The sequence below is a fragment of the Crotalus tigris genome, unplaced genomic scaffold (assembly GCF_016545835.1).
Source record: "Crotalus tigris isolate CLP2741 ecotype Arizona unplaced genomic scaffold, ASM1654583v1 scf7180000024506.7606697, whole genome shotgun sequence".
Lineage (NCBI taxonomy): Eukaryota > Metazoa > Chordata > Lepidosauria > Squamata > Viperidae > Crotalus > Crotalus tigris.
The window spans coordinates 2334715-2356783 of record NW_024100678.1 but is presented as its reverse complement, the minus strand read 5'-3'; the positions used below and the strand labels follow the sequence as shown (position 1 = coordinate 2356783).

The 22069-nt window shown below is 39.2% G+C and overlaps 2 protein-coding genes across 2 annotated transcripts; one reads left to right on the top strand and one right to left on the bottom strand.

Moving 5' to 3' along the window:
- Positions 1 to 1291: 1291 nt before the first annotated feature.
- LOC120303847 (noggin-1-like) lies at positions 1292 to 4925 on the top strand. Its single transcript, XM_039333713.1, has one exon. The coding sequence runs from the start codon at positions 2880 to 2882 to the stop codon at positions 3696 to 3698; it is 819 nt and encodes a 272-aa protein (XP_039189647.1). The 5' UTR covers positions 1292 to 2879; the 3' UTR covers positions 3699 to 4925.
- A 1613-nt stretch (positions 4926 to 6538) lies between these two features.
- GCAT (glycine C-acetyltransferase) lies at positions 6539 to 21802 on the bottom strand. Its single transcript, XM_039333651.1, has 9 exons — positions 21530 to 21802; positions 19413 to 19543; positions 17777 to 17878; positions 16932 to 17078; positions 16365 to 16519; positions 14295 to 14377; positions 12265 to 12436; positions 10659 to 10780; positions 6539 to 7691 (listed from the first exon to the last, which is right to left on the bottom strand). Exons 1-9 carry the CDS (start codon positions 21726 to 21728, stop codon positions 7540 to 7542), a joined length of 1263 nt encoding a protein of 420 aa, XP_039189585.1. The 5' UTR covers positions 21729 to 21802; the 3' UTR covers positions 6539 to 7539.
- Positions 21803 to 22069: the final 267 nt, after the last annotated feature.

Below are 22069 nucleotides of genomic sequence, written 5' to 3'. Positions count from 1 at the left end.
CTTCTGTTCGCCTACATTAAGCCAAGGACAGGCTAGTCTACATCAAGGCTTCACACTCTCTAACCCTGACAGTCAACTGCTGATCAGCCTATTAAAAAAAATAACCCTCTGTTCTTATACATGATAACAGCAGCAAGGCTTCTTTATGTGCAGACATGGAAGGACTCACAAATATCAACAATAGAAGAATGTGAATAGATTTGGCAGAGATGGGGAAAATGACTGCTGGAATAAAGAAAAGTCTTTATATAAAAAGACTTGTTTTTACTTGGAAACCATTTTTGGGCTTTTTGCTTGACACTAAAAGAAAATAAATTTTAACCTTGGAATTAGATGACTAGAACCGCTAATGACTATACAAGTACTGAGTGCTATGGTTTGTTCCAGTTCAAAGGATCATTGTATTTCATGCTTGTATAACTGTACAGAAAAAAGTTGAAAGTCAATCTGTTTTATAGCTTTTTTTATCACTTGTCTGCTTCCCCCAATTTTGTGTTATTCCCTGCTCACTCCTTTCCTCGTTCTAACTTTTGTCTTTCTCCTTTGGATTTTATACGTTTTTAATATTTAATAAAGTTTTGTTGGGGGAAAAAATACAAAGCCTGCAGAAGGAAGCTCCAGTCTTTCTTACACTGAAAAGAGGACGGAGGGGCAAGAGAACAAGTCAGGGGCCAAAAGGAGAGGGCAGGCCCACAGAGAACCAGCAGGACCTGTTGGAGCCACAAATTGATGCAGAATATATAATTTCAGTCTATCTCCTCCATGAGTAATAATGCATTCTACCTGGCCAACATGCAGCATCTGGAGATGGAATAAGAGAGAAAAAAATCCTTTCAAACAGTCACACCTAAGAATATCCTTGGTTGACTCAACTGTAAATGGATGATAAAATACAGGCAGTGGCATCCAGGCAGTCTTCTGGAACCTTTAATGGATTGTCCTTGCATCAGGACCAAGAGACTCTGCAGATTTTCACTTAGTAATGTGAACGTGAACCAGGTTTTAGGAAGAGAGTTAAGATGTCTGTATTTATGAAGAACTTTATATCTCTTGTTGTTCAAATTATTATTTTGCTTTTAGAAAAAATACCGGTATGTGTGCCCTCCCAATTTTTGAACTGACTATCTGTGGAAGGGAAAGATAGTAATTTACTGTACATGATCAAGGTTTAATTTGTTTTAAAATTCAATCGTATTAGAAAGAGAACATTTTATATTTCAAAGGGTTTTTTGTCTTTTATTATTCTTGTATTAAATACAAATAACAATTAAAAAACATGGAAGGTGTCCATCAGCACCTGGCATCACAAGGTACCACATTGGGCATACTTAGATAGTGTGGTGCTGAGATACAAGTTATCATGAACTCCATCAGAAAAACTGAATGGAGCAGCCACTGAATATAATTTAAAATGGTAAAAATAGTGTTTAGAATATCTTAGTAAATTTAGTTTTCTCAATCACGTGTCTTGAAAACAACACCTGTTTTTTTAAAAAAAATATCGAATTGGGAGGGAGATATGAATTCCTTAGAAGCAGCTGTTTTGTGTTTGTGTCTGTGTAACTGCCAGAGTTGCCTTGGAGAATATGAATAACATTGTTCAGGCCCCCAAAATACAGGCAAGTTTAAATTCAGATGCATAAAGATATTCCAGCTGTAAAACAGGATGTCTTGTCAGTATAGGAGTTTTAAGATATAGCACTTTTTATGAGGAAATAACTCAAGTTAATAGGGACTAGTTGTAACATCTGACATCTGGGTATAACAGTGAACTTTTTAGTTTAAAAACTCTCTGTTTTCTAGAGTTAATGCTAGAATATGTTTGAATTATCTCTTCCCTTTGCACCACATGGTTATTGTTCTGATGTAATAATCTATTTTTCTTATGACTGATCTATTTCCTGACTAAACAAATAGTTTATTATGAGTTTTCTCTGTCCTGACTTATCATCTATGCAACAGAACATGATTCCTCAACATGTTCTACTGCTTAATTCTAATGTCAGAATGGGTCCCAGGTTCCTTTACAAAGAATTCTGGAGTGAAATTTCAGATAGGATTTTAACTGAAGTATTTTCAATTTTCCAGAGAAGATGAGGCATGTGTCATGTATTATGCCCAGTAATTGAATGTTTGTCTTATTGGAGGATTTCTAGTAAAGGCATAGAGATAAAAAGAACCATTCCCAGTTTTTTATCTCATTGCTGGAGATGGAATCAAATTTTAGAATAGTTGCAAGGTCTATGTTCAGTTTCCAAAAAACTCACCAATTCCAGAACCACAGCTGTTCTGCAGAACATGCAATTATCCAAATGCAATGCAAGCAATCAAACAAACTAAATCTTGGTATGCAATAATCCAGAAACTGTTTTACTGTTACAATTAATCATTTGAGATCATTTGCATGCATACCAAATTAATGGTTACCATGGGGGGAGGGAGTTAGTGAAAATCTGATATAGCCAGGAATGATGGATTTGTGATCTGACCCATCTGGAGGGCATTAAGTTGGGGAATGCTGATATAGTCTGAAAATCCAGAACTAAATCTTAATCTGACAATGATGGTGAATCCAAGCCCTAGCATTTTTAAAAGAATTGTTGAACGTAGAGTTGTTGAACCATTAATGCTGATGATATCATATCATTAAAACCCTAGGTTAGTAAAAAAAATGTCCAAATGGGTTAAACAAGGGCTATCCCTCCCCCCGTTTATGTCAATGGGAGCCACAGCACTGTTTGTTATCAAAGCCTGCAAGTAGGGGAGAGGGGAGCTGCTAAACTCTGGGTCAAAGGCTGGATAATAAAAGAGGTGGAGAGAAAGAAAGCCTCATAGAGTTAGCTTGCAGCAATTGAGACACATTCAAGTCTTGAAGAAACATGGATGTTAAAGCATGGTTGGCCTGTATGCTGCTCCTGGAGCAATGGAGCCAGGGGTTCCACTACACTGGAGCAATTTTTGTCTCTCAAAAAGGAGGCTTTTCCTTAAGTGGGGTTCCCCGACCATCGAATAACATCAGGGCATTGGAACAGCCCAATCCTGACATACATCTTACTTGGAGTAAGCTGCAGACTCAAGCAAGGCCTTACAGCCTCTCCCTCTCTCCTGAGGACTATCACTACTCTGTGCCCAAGCCAAAGCATTTGCGTACTTCCAAGCTGGTGAAACTTCTGGGATCTTCCTATGAACCTTTCTGGATGTCTCCTGAGGACCCCCGAGGTCGAAACCCAAGCACTAAAGAACTGAGCACACAGAACCGAGAGCTGACTAAACAAACAGCCCGATTTAGGAAGAAGCTCCTGCAGGAGACAAGCAGATTAGAGCTTCCCAAGTTGCTGCCATTGCTGCCTTTTGAGGATGGGATCACTCGTAATTTGAGCCAGTCCTTCATTTATCATCTATGTGGATGGCTAGTGGATAGTGCAACCTGTTCTTTAACTTCTTCCTGGGTAGACATGGGATCCGTCTTCTGGCCACGCTGGATACGCCATACATACTGTGACCTGATGCAAGCTGGATGTGCTTGGCCTCCAGGCATGATTTGCCAGCCAGCCCAAATTACCAACATCAAACTCCTGGCATGGCATTGTTGGATAAATGGAACCCAGGCTCTGAATTCTAGAAAGTCTCGTAAGGAATGTGTTTGGAGACAAATTCCTTATCCTGTTGTAACTGCATGTAAATGTGCCTGCTCGTGATATGGATAAAGTGAAGTTTATACTGCAGCATTTGGACTTTGTGAGGATTTTGTTGTCATTTCTCAATTAGATGAAAGCTGGTCCTCAAGATGGCATTTGAACAATAATTGGAATGAAAATGAGAGAAGTATTTCATGAACCATCTGAAAACCTGTGCCTGGAGGAATCTTCACAGCTATATAAAAACAAAAAAAAAACAGGTATTAAAGTTCTTTGTCATATCCAAGGAATGCTAGCCAAATGCAAAATAGAAACAACAGCATCTTTCTCAAATGTGCAATGATGAAATATTAGCAGAAACTAAATATGTTTTAATCAAGAGTTTTGGAACTCTGGAAATTTAGTAATAACATTTCTTTTTTAACTGGAGGTGATGCGTGAGGTTAATGTGAAAAAATAAAGGGGAATAAGGAAATAAAAGGCCATAATTAGAATTTGGGTTAACTAATCTCATCATATTATCACTACATTACTATAGAGGATTGTAGTCTTGGTTATACATAATGTAGTAACCCTCATATATAATATACATGGACCCAAACCTTGACATTTTCCATTGTGGGCTCCATTAAAAAGTAAAAAAAAAAAAAAGTTCTGTTCTGTTCTGTGGTTTTGACCTAGGATATTACTCAATGTACATGACATCAGGACTCAAAACAAGGACAATGTAGTATCAAATTTAAACAGATGTTGTGCAGTGTTTGATCTGTGCAGGGTGGGAATTCCTTGGCTTTTGCCTTGTAAAGATGAACAGTATCATTTCTTTGAAAGAATGACTGATGGCTGTTTTTTTCTGCCAGTACATGATATCAGGGTCCTCACTGCTAAGGCAGAATTTGATTCAGCAGTGAGGGCAGCATGAGGTATGCCAGCATATTTTTGTGCCATCTCCTTGCCAGAAAAAAACACATTAACACTGCTTTGAGGAAAAGCCCTAGCCAGAAGAACTCCTTATTCAGCTTGATTTAATGACAAATTAGACAATAAGGACCTTATCAGGAATCAGTATTGACGTCATAAGGCAACAGATCTGCCAAAATGCATTTCCTCCTAAATCTTTTCTTACAAATGCATTAGAAATCTAACATTGCAATACAATTCTGAACTCATAAGACAGAATACCTCCAAATTCTTTGAGAATTTTACTTTAGACCAGTGGTTCTCAACCTTCCTAATGTCACGACCCTTTAATAGAGTTCCTCATGTTGTGGTGACCCCCCAACCCCCGCTCCAGCTGGCGGAGGGGTATCAAAAACTTGACCCCCCCCAAAAAAGAGGAAAAATGGGAAAGTATAGGAAGAGGAGGAGTCGAGGACGGGTGGTGGCAAAGGAGACCAGCGGCCCTTGCCAGCCCTCTCGGCTGACAAGCGCAAGTTCTGGGGTCGCCAGCTGACGGGGGCAAGAGTTGGGTGTGGCAGCGGCCTCCCCTTCGCTGACCTGCGTGCATGAGAAGAAGTCAATCCGGTTGCTGCACAATGAGTCTCTGGGGAGGGCGGGGCCTTGCTCTGCGCCTGCGCTCTTCATACGCCCCCTGCAGGGCACATTTGGTAGAGTTCGTGCAGACTGCCGCCAAGCAGCATATTTTCCACAAACAAGTGAGGTGGAGCGGAGGGGGGGGGAGGGAGAGAAGGCAATTGACAAGCCCTGCCTAAGACCATCGGAAATATGTGTTTTCCGATGGTCTTAGGCGACCCCTGTGAAAGGCTCGTGCGACCCCCAAAAGGGTCGCGACCCACAGGTTGAGAACTGCTGCTTTAGACCTTCCTTCCTTGTCTAAAAAATGTCTCAGTATTTGAGAACATAAAAATTCCAGAATATTAGTGTCTAGGGTGAGATGGGAATTCCTGCTAGGTCTATTGCTAATTCCTGAAGCTGAGTGGCTCTTTCAAGAGATGTTCCTGTTTTATAATTGCCAATTGCCTAAAGGCTTGTTGAGTCAAAGGCTATCATAACATAAGATGGTAAGAGGAGAGCATAGAAGATCAGAGGTTTTACAGCAATTGAGATAACAGGACAAACAGGCACAACAGATCATATTATTACAGTTATTTTTCTTATCGTGAAATCTACTTATAGGTTAATAATCCATTCTAGGAGCAAGTTTGATATAGAGATTAAAGGCATCAGGCTAGAAACCAGGAGACCATTAATTCTAGTTCTGCCTTAGGCACAAGCCAGCTGAGTGAGCATGAGCCAGTCAGTTTCTCTCTGCCCTAGGAAGCAGGCAATGACAAACCATTTCTGAAATTTTATCAGGAAAACTGCAGGAAGTAGGTCAGTCAGTTGCCAGAAGTCAAGACTGCTTCAAAGAAATACATACAAATTCTATTTTTGCAATTATATCCTATGGACGTTGGCAAAATGTATGTGAATATCCTACTTTGTCATCTTTTTAAAGTGTTCATTTCCTCTACCCTTGTCCTCCCCCACTCAGCAAGCACACTATAACCTGGAAAGCTGCAATGAAGAGGATTAAGGAAAAACACTTTGATACTTGTCTCTTCCTATTCAGTTTGCTGTTGCTCAGGACAACACAGTCCAAGAGGTATCGCTGCAAAATGTCTTGAGTAAGATGAATCATTATTGCAGGAGATTAGAGAGAAATAGGAAAGGTGCATATGTCCAATTTTTCCATATGTTCCGCAAAGGTACCTCATGTAATTCACTGATAGCACAGAATGTATGTTTCTAGCCATTACAACTAGCTCACTGATTGCCACCATCCTTGTATGTAGTGCGAGATGTGCAGAGATATTATTTTCACCTCAGACAGAAAAAGATTCGGTTTATGCTAATTTAATGAGCAGTCAATACTGCTCTTTTAAAAAAGAGAAATGACAATGCTTTAAGATATATTTTTATATCTTATAAAGATATACATTATATCTTATAGTTATGCTAGTCTGATTTTACAGATCCGACTGCTTTCTTAATTTTAACAATGGATTATACTAGTACAACTTTCATATGCAGGCTACACAAATATAGAATCACTAGACTGTTGCCCTATATTTCTTTGCTGCCATTTTGTGCTGTCCAGATTTTTACAGGCCAGATATAGTAATCTCATGTACATGACCGAGCAGCAAAATCAAATTTGGCTTTACCCCATTACAAATATGCTTGTACTCTGACTCCTTTGCCCCATTTAGAACAGATCCTATTCCCCACCCCCTCTTCCCACTTCTAATTCTTTTTTTATACAAAGAAGACTATTAAAACACAGAGAACCAGTAATTATTTGTTAATATTTTGGTACATTGTAAGGGTAATGAATATATCACAATGATGGAATTTCATAATGAAAAGCAATAAACTACTGCAATGTATGTATGTTCTGCTGCCTTGGGGTCCCTGAGGCCAGAGTTACAAATATGCCCTCTAGTGATCAATCTGAAGAAACTACTTCCATAAAGAGAAATTTGTGCAAGGATGAGAAGAAAAAAAGTCATTTTTCCCTCTCCTTCCTCCAACTTGAGTTCTGCAACAAAGAGGTAAAATGGAGCCACAATGGCCTCATCATAAGACCCAAATCAGAATGGAGTATTTTATGCAACCATTTCCCTTGTTTTATAGGTTCTGGTTGCCTTTGACGATGGGAGAGACAATCATTATTAATCTTCTGGCATAGTATTGGACTGTAGTTCTTAAAAAAACATAAACCTTCAATTAACATTGCATCATTGGAACTATTGCAAAGTGATCCATATAAAAGGAGCAGGCAAACTGTGGGATTTGGAACTATAATTTCCACAATCCTTATCTTTGGCAAAACTAAAGGGCTATCTGACAGCAAAATAGCACCATTTGTAGAAAGGCACAGTTCACTTCCTGCAGCCATTTAAGGCAAGGCTCCATGTTTACGCCCCACTTCAATAAAGGCCTCCACACATCGATCAATATCCTCTTCACTGTGAACAGCTGAGATCTGAACTCGGATACGGGCTTTTCCTTTGGGCACTACAGGATAGCTGAAGCCGATGACATAAATGCCTGTTGGGTGACAAAAATGGTGCTGCTGTTAGTCCAACCTTGGTTCTGCTGTGGATTGATATGAAGGAGTGAAGTTGGGATTGCTCTCTGCACTTGGGATATGTAGCTTTAGCTAGGTAAAAGTGCTTCCCACTCCCGTTTCCCTCATACATTCATTCACTCACAATTCTACTCACAAGCACCCAAGCTGGTGTTCCAGCTGCCTGTAATAATTGAGTCACATCTGGCATTTTCAAGTATAGGCTGATTTGCAGAGGCAGCCACATCCCACCTCGGTTCATAGCTTACAAAAGCAAACATTAACACAGAGTGGATGTGGAGGAGAAAAAGTAATAAGCCAAGGACATGCAGATGGGAGGGATGGAAGCAATGTCTGGAGATTGACAGCTATTACAAGTAGGCAACAGGACTATCATTCAACAAGCTATGGTTAGCAGCATATCCTGGTGGGAGTCCAGCCTGGAGCTTTGTGGGAGCTTGATAGCAACTAGAAAAGGAACAAACACACTGAGACGGCACATTATCCTAACAAGTACAAGAATTTTTGAAAAAAAGGCAAAGGTTGCATGCTATTTTATAAAATTTGAGACTTTTGTTTGAATAGAATATTAAAAGACTGAGCATAAAGGACTGTGTATTAAAGATGTATTTACATGGCAACAGGGTAGAGCTGTGCCTTGGACAAGAGATTGGATTAGAAGACCTCCAAGTTCCCTTCCAGCCCTATGAATTTAGGATCCAGAATAATAGCCTGTTGTTGGGAAGGTGTGTGCTGCAATAAAGCATTGTGTACAGATTTGCTACAGTGTGGTGTGTCCAGTCCTAGGAAGCTTCTAAAGCAGACCATGGTTGAATCATCCTTGGCATCCTCTGCTTCAACTGACCCTCCAGGGTTTCAGGCCAGAATCTTTCCTAATCTAATTAGAAGGAGAAAAGTTCTAAAGAATGCAGAAGAATGAACAGAAAAAGGAGATGCTCTTGGAAGAGTAGATGGTTTTAAGAAGAGAGAAGACAAGGAACAGAAGTAAGTAGCTAAATTGAAAGGGCATTTCAGAGTACTCAAAATCAGACATGACTATCATCTACAAATCCACAATTCTGCTTTCACTGTCTCTTTATGACTCATCAACCAAGATGGAAACAACTGCCAAATCAGCAGCCCTAAAGTACTATATAATGTCTTAGAGATAATTCTAGGATCTCTTTCAAAGTCACAAAACGACACATTTATGAGACAAAAGAGATGTTGGAAATTGCTAAAAGTTCAGTTGATATTTGCCATGACTCATAATAATAATAAAGTTGGAAGGGACCTTGGAGGTCATCTAATCCAACCCCCTGCTCAGGGAGGAAACCCTATACCATTTTGGACAGATGGATGTCCAGTCTCTTCTTAAAAACTTCCAGTGTTGGAGCATTCACCACTTCTGGAGGCCGGTTGTTCCACTGGTTAATTGTTCTAACTGTCAGGAAATTTCTCCTTAGTTCTAGGTTGCTTCTCTCCTTGATTAGTTTCCACCCGTTGCTTCTTGTCCTGCCTTCAGGTGCTTTGGAAAATAGCTTGACTTCCTCCTCTTTGTAGCAGCCCCTGAGATATTGGAACACTGCTATCATGTCCTCCCTTTTCCTTCTCTTCGTTACATACCCAATTCCAGCAAGGAAGATGGTCACAAACTATTATCCACTCCATAGATACTAAGGTAAAAAATAATGAATATAAGCTGCAGCTACCTAGATTTAACTTAGACATAAGCAAAACTACCTAACAGTAAGATTTGTACAAGAGTGGAACAGTCTACCTAGGAAGGTTGTGGGTTCTCCATCTGAGAAGGCTTTTAAGGAAGAACCCTTCTTGGTTTTCCTGGATCTACTTCACTGAAGTAGATAACCCCTGAGATAATCTTTCAGTTGGATAGTTCCATAATTCTATGAATTCCAAAAAGGAATCTCTGCTTCATTTATAAAAATAGTAGAATTCTCAGAAGCAGCAATTTAGTTCAGATGTTTCTTCTACAGGCAGATGTTGAGCTATGGTGGCCAGTGGGACCAGGATTGCTATTGCTGAGCGATGTGGTCGTAAACTGTGATGCATTGCTGTGCTGGTGTGCAAGCACAAGATGGCTAGGGGAGAAGGGGGTTAGTGGGTGCATATCTGTGTGCAACAGGAAGGCCTAGGGAAGGAGGGTGTCAGTGAGTATGAGCACGCTAAGGGGGAAAAAGGGAACAGTGTATGTGAATGAGGGAAGAAAAGCTTATCACAGTGACATGTGATCTTACCTGCCAGCTTCCCATTGACTTTACATGCAGAAAAGGTTGGTAACAGTGATCATGTGATTGTGGGATGCTCTGATTCAGGGGTGTCCAACCTTGGCAATGCTGGCTAGGGAATTGTGGGAGTTGACATCCACAAGTCTTAAAAGTTACCAAAGTTGGACAGCCCTGCTCTAACTGGTCATAAGTACGAGCTGGTTGCCAAGTGCCCAATTTCTATTCACATGACTGTGGGGGAGGGGAGGGAGGGGTGCAGTAATGGCTGGGACTTTGAAGATTGATCCTAATTCCCTTCATTCAGTGCCATAATAACTTCAAACCATCACTGAACAAATGATTGTAGTTCAACTATTTGAAATTGAAAATTGCCAAGATGTTATCCTCATTTACCTGTTCTGTTAAGAATAAATTGAGAGCGGGACAGGAAAGCACTAGTTCCAACTCTGATGGCTTTCAATGCAGAAGGTTGTGATTTCTTTCTTCTCATAGTACTAATATTTTAAGCAGGCTGTTAGAAATGCCCTCTAAAAGTTATGGATTATTACTGCCCATGATATCTATGACAGAATGTTTAAAGGATACTGGATATAGAGTGATAACTTTAAGCCTATGATTTAATTGGCACTGAAACCAATTCCTGAGGGCAAAGCAATCATATCAGATTATATGAGCCTACTACTACTACAGAACATTTACCTCTTTTTAGTATATCATCAGCCATCACTGAAGCTAACCGGGCATCACCCAACATCACAGGGCAAATAGGATGGTTATTGCCTGAAATTGTAAATCCAGCTGCTGCCATCTTACTTCGGAACCTGCAGGTCAGAGGAAAATCACATTTTATCTATTTTAAGCTAAATGCATATGCCTGGCATCTCAGCAATTCAATCCTTAGGAATAGTAACTTCCTAAAGGACTTCATATGATAGGCGCCAATAATTACATAAAGTGAGAACCACTGAGAATATGTGTGGTATAAGGAGACAAGTTCCTCTTCTGAAAATAAATAAGATCTAAGCATACTTGATTATTTAGTTAAGCAACAATTGACTCCAGCAGCTCTCTTCTTCTCCTTGCTGCCATTGATTGCAAAGAAACTACAATAGTTTGGCGAAGTATGCACATAGACAACTATTAAAGAGTCAGATGGCTCCTACTCTCTCTTCCCCCATCCTCACACACAGAAGACTGGCTGAATTGCTTTCCTCATCTCATATTAACCATAAGAGGATTCAAAGCTCATTTGCAATGAAGGCACAATTAGTCCAAATTCCATATTGCTGATCTCAAATCATTAGGAAGAAGACCAGGAGAAGCAGCACTTGGTGCTATCAGAATTGGATCTGTAGGTTCAGCACATTGTGACACCTTTCAAAAGAGGCCAAGGAAGAACAGAAAAAAAAATTGGTTCTCATAAAACTGACCAAAGCAGTTACATAAAACTCTGCAGTATCCACAGAATGCTCGGGAAATATCAGAAAATGAAATGGAACATTTTGGAGGCTGGCTGGCTAAAACAAGAGAACCATGTTACTACATTTTGATAGAGGTTCTACCTTTTGTACAAGCTGAGCCAGTTTCATTAGCTCACCTAGTTGGCACAGTGTTACAAGGTATTTCATTGCCTTTGCCTGAAATGTTGAGCATTCATCAAGGATTGGGATCAGAATATAGAAAAAGCAAATCAACATAGAAGGCAACAGGAAAAAAAACAATCCTTCCTATAAGAAAAAACTGTGGAAATCAGATTAGTCTCAACTATGTAGCAATTCTTAATACATCTTTTAGAAGACAGAGCTATATATGGAATTATAAGTATTTCAGTGGGAGTACATTTGTCTGGGAGAGAGAGTTTGGTTCATTTCTCAGTTCTCATTTGAAAAATACTTATTGGAACTGGATGAATAAGGAAGAAAATATAAACTTCTCAGCCCAAGCTGGTAAGCCTCTTTTTTCCATTTGTATCACAAAACACACCTAGGTTCAATTGCTAAAATACGTATTGCTGACGGGAATCCTTGCAGAGTAAGGACTGCTGATTTGTTAAACTCTAGAGCATGTTTCTCAATTCTTGCATCATGCTAAGACATTACACAACTTGCTTAGTTTTGGCTTGGCATTCTATGTTTATGGTTTAACCATGGTTTATGATTTAGCATGCAGTGCAAATATAGGTTTATTCAAACAGTTAAGCAACCCATATGCTAGTTTGATAGATAAACCAAATCCTCTTTCCCTGAAGAGCAATCTATTGTTAGATAAATTATTAGAGTGAAGGGCACAATATATTCTCCCTTACCGTGAAGTCTTGGCAGCCATGGACTGCGCAATGGCATTGCTCTCCATGAGTAGGTCCAAAGCTTTGGAGGCACAGCCCACAACCGCAGGAGGCAAGCTATTGGAAAAGAGGTAGGGGCGAGAACGTTGCCGCAGAAGATCCACCAGTGCTTTAGGACCAGTTGTATAGCCACCTACAAAGAGAAAAAGTATTTTTTCTATTACAGGCACAAAGGCTTGTAATTCACCAACCAGTAATCCCCAGTGAGTCTTCCAAGGACCTAACACATTGTATTTTTTGCTGTTTTTATAGTCCAGACAGTGAAGATCGAAGATCCCAATGGATTGCCATCTTAACTGGTGGTCTGTGCTCCTCTTGATAATTCATACTCTTGTGAAGAAGAGTAAGTACAGTGTAGGTAGTCCCCGACTTACATCTACAACTGAGCCCAAAATTTCTGTTGTTAAGTGAGACATTTGCTAAGTGAGTTTTGCCTCATTTTACCACCTTTCTTGCCACAGTTGTTAAGTCAGTAACCCGGTTGTTAAGTGAATCAATGGCTTCCCCACTGATTTTGCTTGTTAAAAGGTCGTAAAAGATGATTACATGACCTTGGTATGATTGGTCATAACTATGAATTCAGTTGCCAAGCATCTGAATTTTGAACACATGAGCATCAGGGTGTTACAAAGGTCATGTAAAAAATGAACTAAATGAACTGTTGTAAGTCAAGGACTACCTGTACTCAGCAAAAAGAGCAACCAAGTTCTTTACTTCACTTTGAAAGGAACCCACATTAGATGCAGGAAGAATAAATGAATGGCAAACATAGGCAAAATGTTTTGTTTTCCTTAAGGAGAGGTAAATCAATATCCTTTGGTCAGCAACTATACTTTTCGTTGGCGAGGGGTTGTAGGTGCAGAGAGCTAAAGACAGCATAGGATGGGGTGAAGCCTGAATTTCTGGTTTTTCTTTCTGTTACAATAAGGCTGCTGTTCCTATCAGTGGCTTAATACACTTGTTATTTCTCATTTAGCCCCAACCTAAAGAAAATTATGTTGATATTATTGGGTAGTTTGCTGCTAAATTTCATCAGGGCAATGTTGAGGAACTCGAAAAATGTTAAAAAATGGGCCTGGATGACTGAATGTGGCCTGCAGCGAACCCAAATTTATCTAATGGTCACAGATATTGCAAGAGGTAGACTTTAGAGTGTTATATATGTTTAGAGGCTTGGCTAGGATTTCCTTTCAAAAGAGTTCAGTAAAAGAGTTTGAGCCCTCCATAGTTAGAATGGAGAAAATGTGAAGGAACATCGATGTGGGAAGATAAAACTCCTCCAAAATGCTTCTTCCTTCCATAAATAGGTTTGTGTGGTGTTGGTGGATCAATTAGTTTGGTGTGATTACATACCCAGGAGTTATAGCTGACCAAGAAATGGACAGAAACAGTACTATGACTGGACAGCCATGAATTGCTACCTGAAATTCAATTATTCTCTTAAATTGCCTTTTCTTATGCAAACTTCTGTCTTGCACAGCCTTCCCCAAAATGAAGTCTACCATCCTGACAAATAATAATGGCAATTGGTATCAAACACATCTGGAAAGCACCAAGTTGGAATAAACAAAGATGGTGTCTTTAGCACAAGACCATAAACCCATGCTCTCCTTCAAACTTATTTCCATGAAAGGAGCAGGAAGATCTGCAAAACTGCTTGTGATGTAAACAAGGCATAAAATAGTAAGCTAAAATAGAAAATAAATTGTCCTGTCTTTCCTCAAGGCTTCCAGGGTTTAGAACAGTGGTTCTCAACCTGTGGGTCAGGACCCCATTTGGGGTCGAACGACCATTTCATGGGAGTCGCCAAACCATGCTGTCCACCATTTTGTTCCCTTTTCCCTAGCTGTCTTACTCCCTCTTATTGGTGGCCACACCCACTTGGGAGTCACCACAACATGGGGAACTGTATTATGGGGTCACGGCATTAGAAAGGTTGAGAACCACTGATTTAGAAACTCTGTGTTAAAACCACTAGCTGAAACTGGCACCTGCTGCTCCCCCAAGGGCTTTTCCAAGTGTTGAGTTGATTATTGTTACTTGATCCATCACTCCCAAAAGCTCATCGGTGCCCCTGCAGGGAGAAAAGAACCTTAATAGTTTAGGCAATTCAAGTCATAGTAACAACAATCCAAAATCAGCATGCTTTCACTAACTTACTTCATGTAGCCTTGCCCTTTCACTGACACTTTCAGAAGGTAAGGATATAAGCAACTATCTAGTCTGAAAAGGAAAACTGTAAATTCTAATAGAATGCAAGCCATTGTTACAGTCTTCTTGTCCAACTCAGCATCGGGACTTGGATGATGGAGAATTGCAATTCAATACATCTGGAGGGCATTAATTAGGGAAGATTATTCTATAGCACACATTTTTGTATGTTCTTGCTTTTTAAGTCTCCCTTGAAAAGACTTTGCCCCCAACAGATCTAGAATTGTCTTCCATATGTCTCTGCACTTCTGGAAATCACTCCAGAATAAGTCTGATGTCCTGTCTGCACAGAGCTCTTCAAACAAACATGTTGTTCTTCTTGCTATTAAAAAAGCTCTTATGCATCAGAAAGTATTGGGAGATGTATTCAAAAGAATCTATTTGAAAAAAGGGACTAACAAAATCTGATAGCAAGCAGTATATATTATACTCAGATCCAAAGTGAAAACACATGCTTCAGATCCAGCATACGAGCCCTCTCTCTCTACCTGTCAGCTATTCTTTAAAGGAGTAGAAAGAAGGTACTCATGCTGGGTTTGAAGAACCTTTGCCCACTTTGGATCTGAATATTATACACCTCAAAGTGAGTATATAATCTGAATGTGCTTATTTCTCAACAGCACTTGTATTGCAGAAGATTAATCTAGTTTTAGGAATACTTATCTACCACTCACGATCAATTCTCAAAAGAATTCCCAGAAACACAGAAAAAAATTGATCTATGTACAAGGGATAATGCAAGCACAAATAAAAGGCTAATACTTCCCTTTAAACACAGAATTTCACACAAATGGAACTACCATACAGAATGTATTGTATTTGTTGTCATCCTACAAGCAGAATGGCAAACACATTATCATCATCCTCTAAGCCAGTGGTTCTCAACCTGTGGGTCGGGACCCCATTTGGGGTCAAACGACCATTTCACGGGGGTCGCCAAACAAGGCTGTCCGCCATTTTTTCCCCCTTTTCTTTGGCCACGCCCCTGGCACCCGGTGATGTATAAGTGGTTGGGGTCACCACAACATGGGAAACTGTATTATGGGGTCGCGTCATTAGAAAGGTTGAGAACCACTGCTCTAAGCAGATCCCCATTCCATCAAATTTTTTATGATGACGTAACTGTCATTCTAGTCCATGATTCTTGTTATTAAGATCTTATTATATACTCCTGAGAGAGATAATATACAGAGAATCCTCACTTAACCACCGCAATTCGGACCGGCAACTCCATTGCTAAGCAACATAGCACATTACCAAATCCAGCATATATCAAGCGACTGCAATTGTTAAGTGAATCACCTGCAGCTGTTAAGCCACAACTTGCAACCTCTTGCCAGCTTCTCCATTGACTTTGCTTGTTAGAAGCTGGCTGGGAAGGATGCACATGATGATCGTATGACTGTGATATACCACAACTGTTGTAAATTACACTTGTTGCCAAGCACTTGAATTGCAAACCCATTGCTGCACGGAAGCAACAACCAATGTAACTTTGATGATTGGTCATAAATCTATTTTCAGTACCATAGGACATTCAAATGGTTGCTAAACAAGACAGTCATTAAGCAAGAACTATCTATACTATGCTAAATCATACTGTGTTTTATTTGATCTTGACTTGTTGTGTGAATCCAATCATTGTGGACCAGAAATCATATCAATAATGCTTTGCAGTGCTTTGGACATCATGGTTTAAGAAATCATGGATAATTTGATGTGACAAGTCAGAATGCAGGATGTGTATACAAAAAGCAACACAGAGGCAAAATTTAATTTGCTATTCTCAACATAGTCACTATAGCTGCTTTTCTAAAATCCTTTCCATCAGAAAAAAGTAAGTTTCTTACCTGCCATTGGGCCCAAGAAATCCAGTGGCATGACATTCATCGATAAAAACAAAGGCTTTGTATTTCTGAGCGAGGCTACATATTTCCTTTAAGGGGGCAATATCCCCATCCATGGAAAAAGCACCATCCGTGGCCACCATCCGTAGACGATATTTCTGTGCAGAACAGTGGGTAACAAAGTATAAGCAAGAGATTCTGTCTAGTTAAAGAATCTGAGAATTTTCTTTTGCTTTGGTTTTTGGGAGATCTGTTCTACTGAACAATCTAGAACAAAGGTTCCCACCTCCAGGTTGTAGGTCATTATTGGGCCATGACCTAGCTGCAACTGGGCCATGTGAGTGGTGGGCCAGTGTGCAGAGGTTGTCTTGCGGTGAGTGGCAGGCCAGCATGTGTGCATACACACATGTAGCTCAACTTGCACTTGATCTGTGTGCGCATGTGCTGGCCTGTTGCTCGTGCAAGTTGAGCTGCATGCACACATGTGTACTGGCCCATCGCTTGCGTGGCCCGGTTCCCCTCTCCCCACTTCAGGCCACCAAGCTGCAAAGGAATAGTCCAACTACTAACCTGTGCATCCTGCAATTTGACTTCCAGATCTTGCATATCCATATGTTTGTAACGATACTTATTGGCTTTACAAAGACGGATTCCATCAATTATGGAAGCATGGTTCAGTTCATCTGACAGTATTGCATCTTCAGGTGTCAGAAGTGCCTGTAAATATCAGAAAAGAAATAGTTATAAAAAAATAATCTCATCATAAATGGGAATAAACATTTTAATATTGCTAAGGTATTTATTTTTGCTGTTTGGAATGCTGGTATGTTTATTTTGAATACATGTAATAATAGTCTTTTTACTTGAACATTTGTTTTCCTTGGACAGCTGTTTACATTTTTTGCTCTATACTTCTATGTCTGTTTCCATATACAAGTTTCTGGAATACTGTATACTACATACTTATGCCACATTAAGCCATAGTTAATCATGATTAAATAAACTATATTTGGCTGGGTTTACACAATAGACTTAACCAGATCAAATCATATGATCAGCTTGCCTGCAGAAGCTGTGAGTTCTCCAGCACTGGAGGCTTTTAAGAAGGGACTGCATAATCATTTGTCTAAAATGGTATATATAGGATGTCCTGCTTGAGCAGGGGGTTAGGCTAGAAGACCTCCAAGGTCCCTTCCAACTCTGTTATTCTGTTATATCATATCATAAACCATATGATGAATCTAATCACTGGGCCATAATAATATCATGATGATTCAGAACAATTTTGTTATTTATTGTAATAAAACTACTATGGCAAATCATTCAGAAATTACTGCACAGACAGTTGCTTTGCCATTGTGATGGGTAATCCACCCCTCAGTGCATCAGTCTCCTATTTACACAAAGATAATAACCTCAAAGATCCCAGCATTGGCATCAAAGCAGCTGATGTAGAGAATGGCATCTTCTCTTTGATGGAAACGAGCAATCTTCTCCTCCAGATCCTTATGTATATTCTAAAAAGTTAGCAAATAGACAAAAAAATCCCAAAATGAATGGCCACAACTATCACTATTACTCATGCAGGTTGAAAAATCTACACCCATATTTTTGGTGATATAATCAGTGTATGCACACATTGATAAATCATGATTTGCTTCAGTTGATAAGAGTCATAAGCAGCACTGGGTCATAAACAATCCAACACATCTGAGAATAGTAGCTTGAGAAAAGATGTTATTTATTATCTAATAGATCTGTACCTCCAACATTATGCTCAATTAATTTCAGTATGTTCAGGAGTAACTCATTGTTCTCCACACAGAATAAACTTCTGACACAACACCAAACATACAGTATCTACACAGTCAAATCCGAATGGAAGGCTGATATTAAATTCTGTTATATTTTCAGAAATATCCAAATAAGTGCAAGTGCATTAACTATTATCCCACCAAGACAAACCAAAGTAGCTTTAGGAGGACCTACTATATGAGAAAAGACAACATTCGAATTGGAAAACAGGTGTATAATAGAATCCCGAGAAACTCAAATCTATATAAACTTTAGGCTCCTAAAGCTAGCACCAGAAATGTGTTAGTAATGATATTTTTTATGTTTTTATCTTTCTTCCTGTACCCAAGTTCAGTACTTTTGATATAGAATTATAGATGCCATAATATAAAGCTGAGGGCTGTGCACTCCTTTGGATTTAAAGGCAAAAAAGTCACTCAGCCTGCAGGGGCGTGCATCTGCCTGCAATTTCTTCAGCCAAAAGTCTTTTCCTGGGATTGTGCTGTAAGCTGGGGAGAGGTCCTGGAGATTTGAAATTTCAACTATAGAATTGCAACCAGCCAACCTTCCATAGATCTATATATTGCTCGGCTGAGAAGATATACAGTACGCAGACCCCATACATCCTGGACATAAAATTGTGGGGGCAATATGTTGACTCTGTAAACCACTTAGAGAGGGCTGTAAAGCACTGTGAAGAGGTATATAAATCTAAGTATTAAATGCTATACACTGTTTCAATTCCTTCCCTCAGGACAGTGCTATAGGGCATTGTAGGTCAAAACAACTAGACACAGGGACAGTTTTTTCCCTCATGCCATCACTCTGCTAAACACTAATTCTTACAGTACTATTTAATGTCTATGTGTATTTACCCATGTAGTATGGCTGTAGCATTGTTATTTATCCTTATTATCTTCTTTGCTCCTTATTGGTATTATTTTGATTATTATTCTGTTGCTTTGCATGTACACTGAAAGTTTTTGCACCAGAGACAAATTCCTTGTGTATCTAATTGCACCCCATATTTTCCAAAGCACTTTTATTGCCTCCAAATTGAACTGCTAAACAGTTCTAAGAAATAATACACAGAACTCTGTCTTGCTTATGAAAATCTTTAACTTGTCCCCAGAGCAACTGTTAAGCAAAATTAAATTTTCAAATGCTTGCTCTGCAAATATAGTGCTATAAGGTGTTTATTCATTGAATTATAAAATGATAGCATTTACACAGATCCACATTCCTATGCCTTCCTACTTGTGTTCCACAGATGAAGCGGACAGAACTGAGGCCAGCTCCGTACTTTTCCAGAGCATCATGTCCAGCACGGATGACTTCTGGGTGACTAGAAAGTCCAAGGTAATTATTGGCACAGAAATTCAGGATATCTGCAAAAAACGACATGTATTAAGAAGAGAAATTGAACTCGAATAGTCGAGCCTTGTGCATCTTCTTAAATAATTCTATATTTCTATATATTATATAGAGAAATATATTCCATATTTCAATTTTTAGATGTGACTTTGTTTTATGTCATGAAGTGGTCTCATCTACTTAACCTAGTTTATTCTTTTTGTCCAAAATTTGAACATCTGAAGATAGAGCCTTAAGAATAACATCCTATAGGTCTTTCTCAAGGTTGAGCCTCAATTGCAGGTTTTGATACTATTTTTTTTTAAATATACCTGCACATACAGTATAAGTAGTCCAGGCCCACTGGGTTACTAAAAAGGCCTTTCTTTACACCAGCAGATATGGGAGAATGAACCTTTGTTTGGATTGTAATGCACAGAGTCAGAGTTATGGATATAAATGCAAAGATTAATCATGGGATTAACAAGTTCAAAGCTAAATTATAATATTAATCTATTCTAGAGGTGGGTAAATTGAGGTCCCAAATATGCATATTTGAATCCCTTTCTTGTTGGCTTTGAACCACCTTTGGCATTGATGGGCTGAAAGAAACCTCAAGAGCCTGTGCTGTCAATAAATCTGGGAAATAGATGAAAACTAAAGTAGAAAGTCCTAACAAAAGATATCAGTATTAAAAAACATGAATCCTCAAATCTATCCCAAACCCACTCTTGTACAAATATGGCCTCATTCAAAAAAGTTGATTGCAATCCTTAAAAGTCCACCCTGTCTTCACTTTTCCCACCTATTCCAACTTTCTTAACTATCACAATAATTTTCATATGAGTGTGGTGAGGAAGGAATTGGCCATGAAGATGTATGAACATTTATGCACCAGGTTAATTCTCACTCAGAAATCTAGTTCAACAAAATTCCAAGTACCACTCCTTTTTAAACATATTCTCAAATGACACAGTGCAGGTCAAATTATTTAGATGAACAAACAAAAAGAAATACTAAAGAGTTAAAAATACTGTCTCTAAATGGAAGGAGTAGAGACTAAAATGATAAATGTGGTTTGAAATAAACAGGCGGAACATATTTTTAAAAATTATGCCTATGCGGCAATCTAATTCTTAAAATTTGGTACAAGCAATTTTTTCTGGAATTCCTGGGGGGAAGCATTAATATTTTAGCACAGCTTTTGTGTTTTTGTGACTATATGAAATTTCTCATAATACATTTGATGAAAATATATTCTCACTTGATAGTTTGGATTAGCTGCCTCTGAAGATTTTTAACTTACATATCATTAGAAAAAGCTTTATTCCTAGAGCTAATTTTTATTTACAGTTGAAAAAATGGCACTGAAAACTATGGGTAATTTGCAGATGGCTTCCCATAAGAAGCTAGTAGATTTTGTTTTAAAAAATCAATGGGCTAGAGTTTAAAAAAAAAGTCAGATCAATATTACTTGAATTTAAGATAAAATTTTATTCAACAAAATACTATTTTTCAAGACTATTGGATTCCCCAAGGGACATATAAGAAAGATTGGTTTGAACCTTTGTGTGTTAGAAAGATCACAGATGCATAGTTCCCAAGAAAAAGACAAAGTCAATAGGAGTTGTCCCATACAAGAGAAAGGTAACCTAAATAAACTCCCTTTATAGAAGTGAGGGGCACTTTCTGACTCCTTCGCAGAGTGCGGCCGCCACTACTCAAGATTGAACTCTCTCTCAACTCAGGATTGAACTGTCAACCTTCTGAATGGGAAATGAGCATCTTCACCACCAGACCACTCTAAAAGTTACCTAAATCCTCACCCTTATACTTGACCTGGGATTTTTTCCTTTTCTTATAGGGTTAGCAGCACCACGATAGCCTGCCTTCTGCTTACCAAATGTGCCAGTTCTATAAGAAAAGGGAACATGATTTCCCGAAACTATTGCCAAATAAGTTTCTCTATCCCCCTCTCCAAAGCTTCGTTTCTCTTTCGTTTCTGTTTCCCAACGGCTTACCTCCTCGGCTGCCTTCCACATTAATATGCGGGCCTTGCTTTGATGTTATTATCCTCTCGTTCTTCCAGGTCCCAGCCCCTCGGATACCTTCCAGCTCACCCTCTAGCAGGCGCTTGAGCTGGGCCAAAGCAGACTGCGCCCGCGAAGGGCTGCATTGCCCTAGAACAAACGGGGACCGTAAGAACTGGCTAGACCACATGACTCCGAAGGAAAGCACCACATCGACAAAGGGAGAAGATAAAATCTGAGACTACTCACACTAGGCATCAAGTAAAAAGAGGTGTGGACTGAGCAGCCAATCGGAGAACAGAAAAGGCTTCTCCCTCCAGCCGCACCAATAAGCAGCAGGATTTATTTAAAGAGAGAGAAACGTTAGGGGGGAAAAAATGATATTCTGACACTTAAACGGAGCTGAAATTGAACTGAAATTAGTAAGGAGCGGGATGAAAAATAGCCAGATGGGTTATTGGAACAAATAATGCAGGTCTAACAGGACAGAATATAAAGAAACCTGAAAGCTGGCTTAAGTTAGTTTAAAAT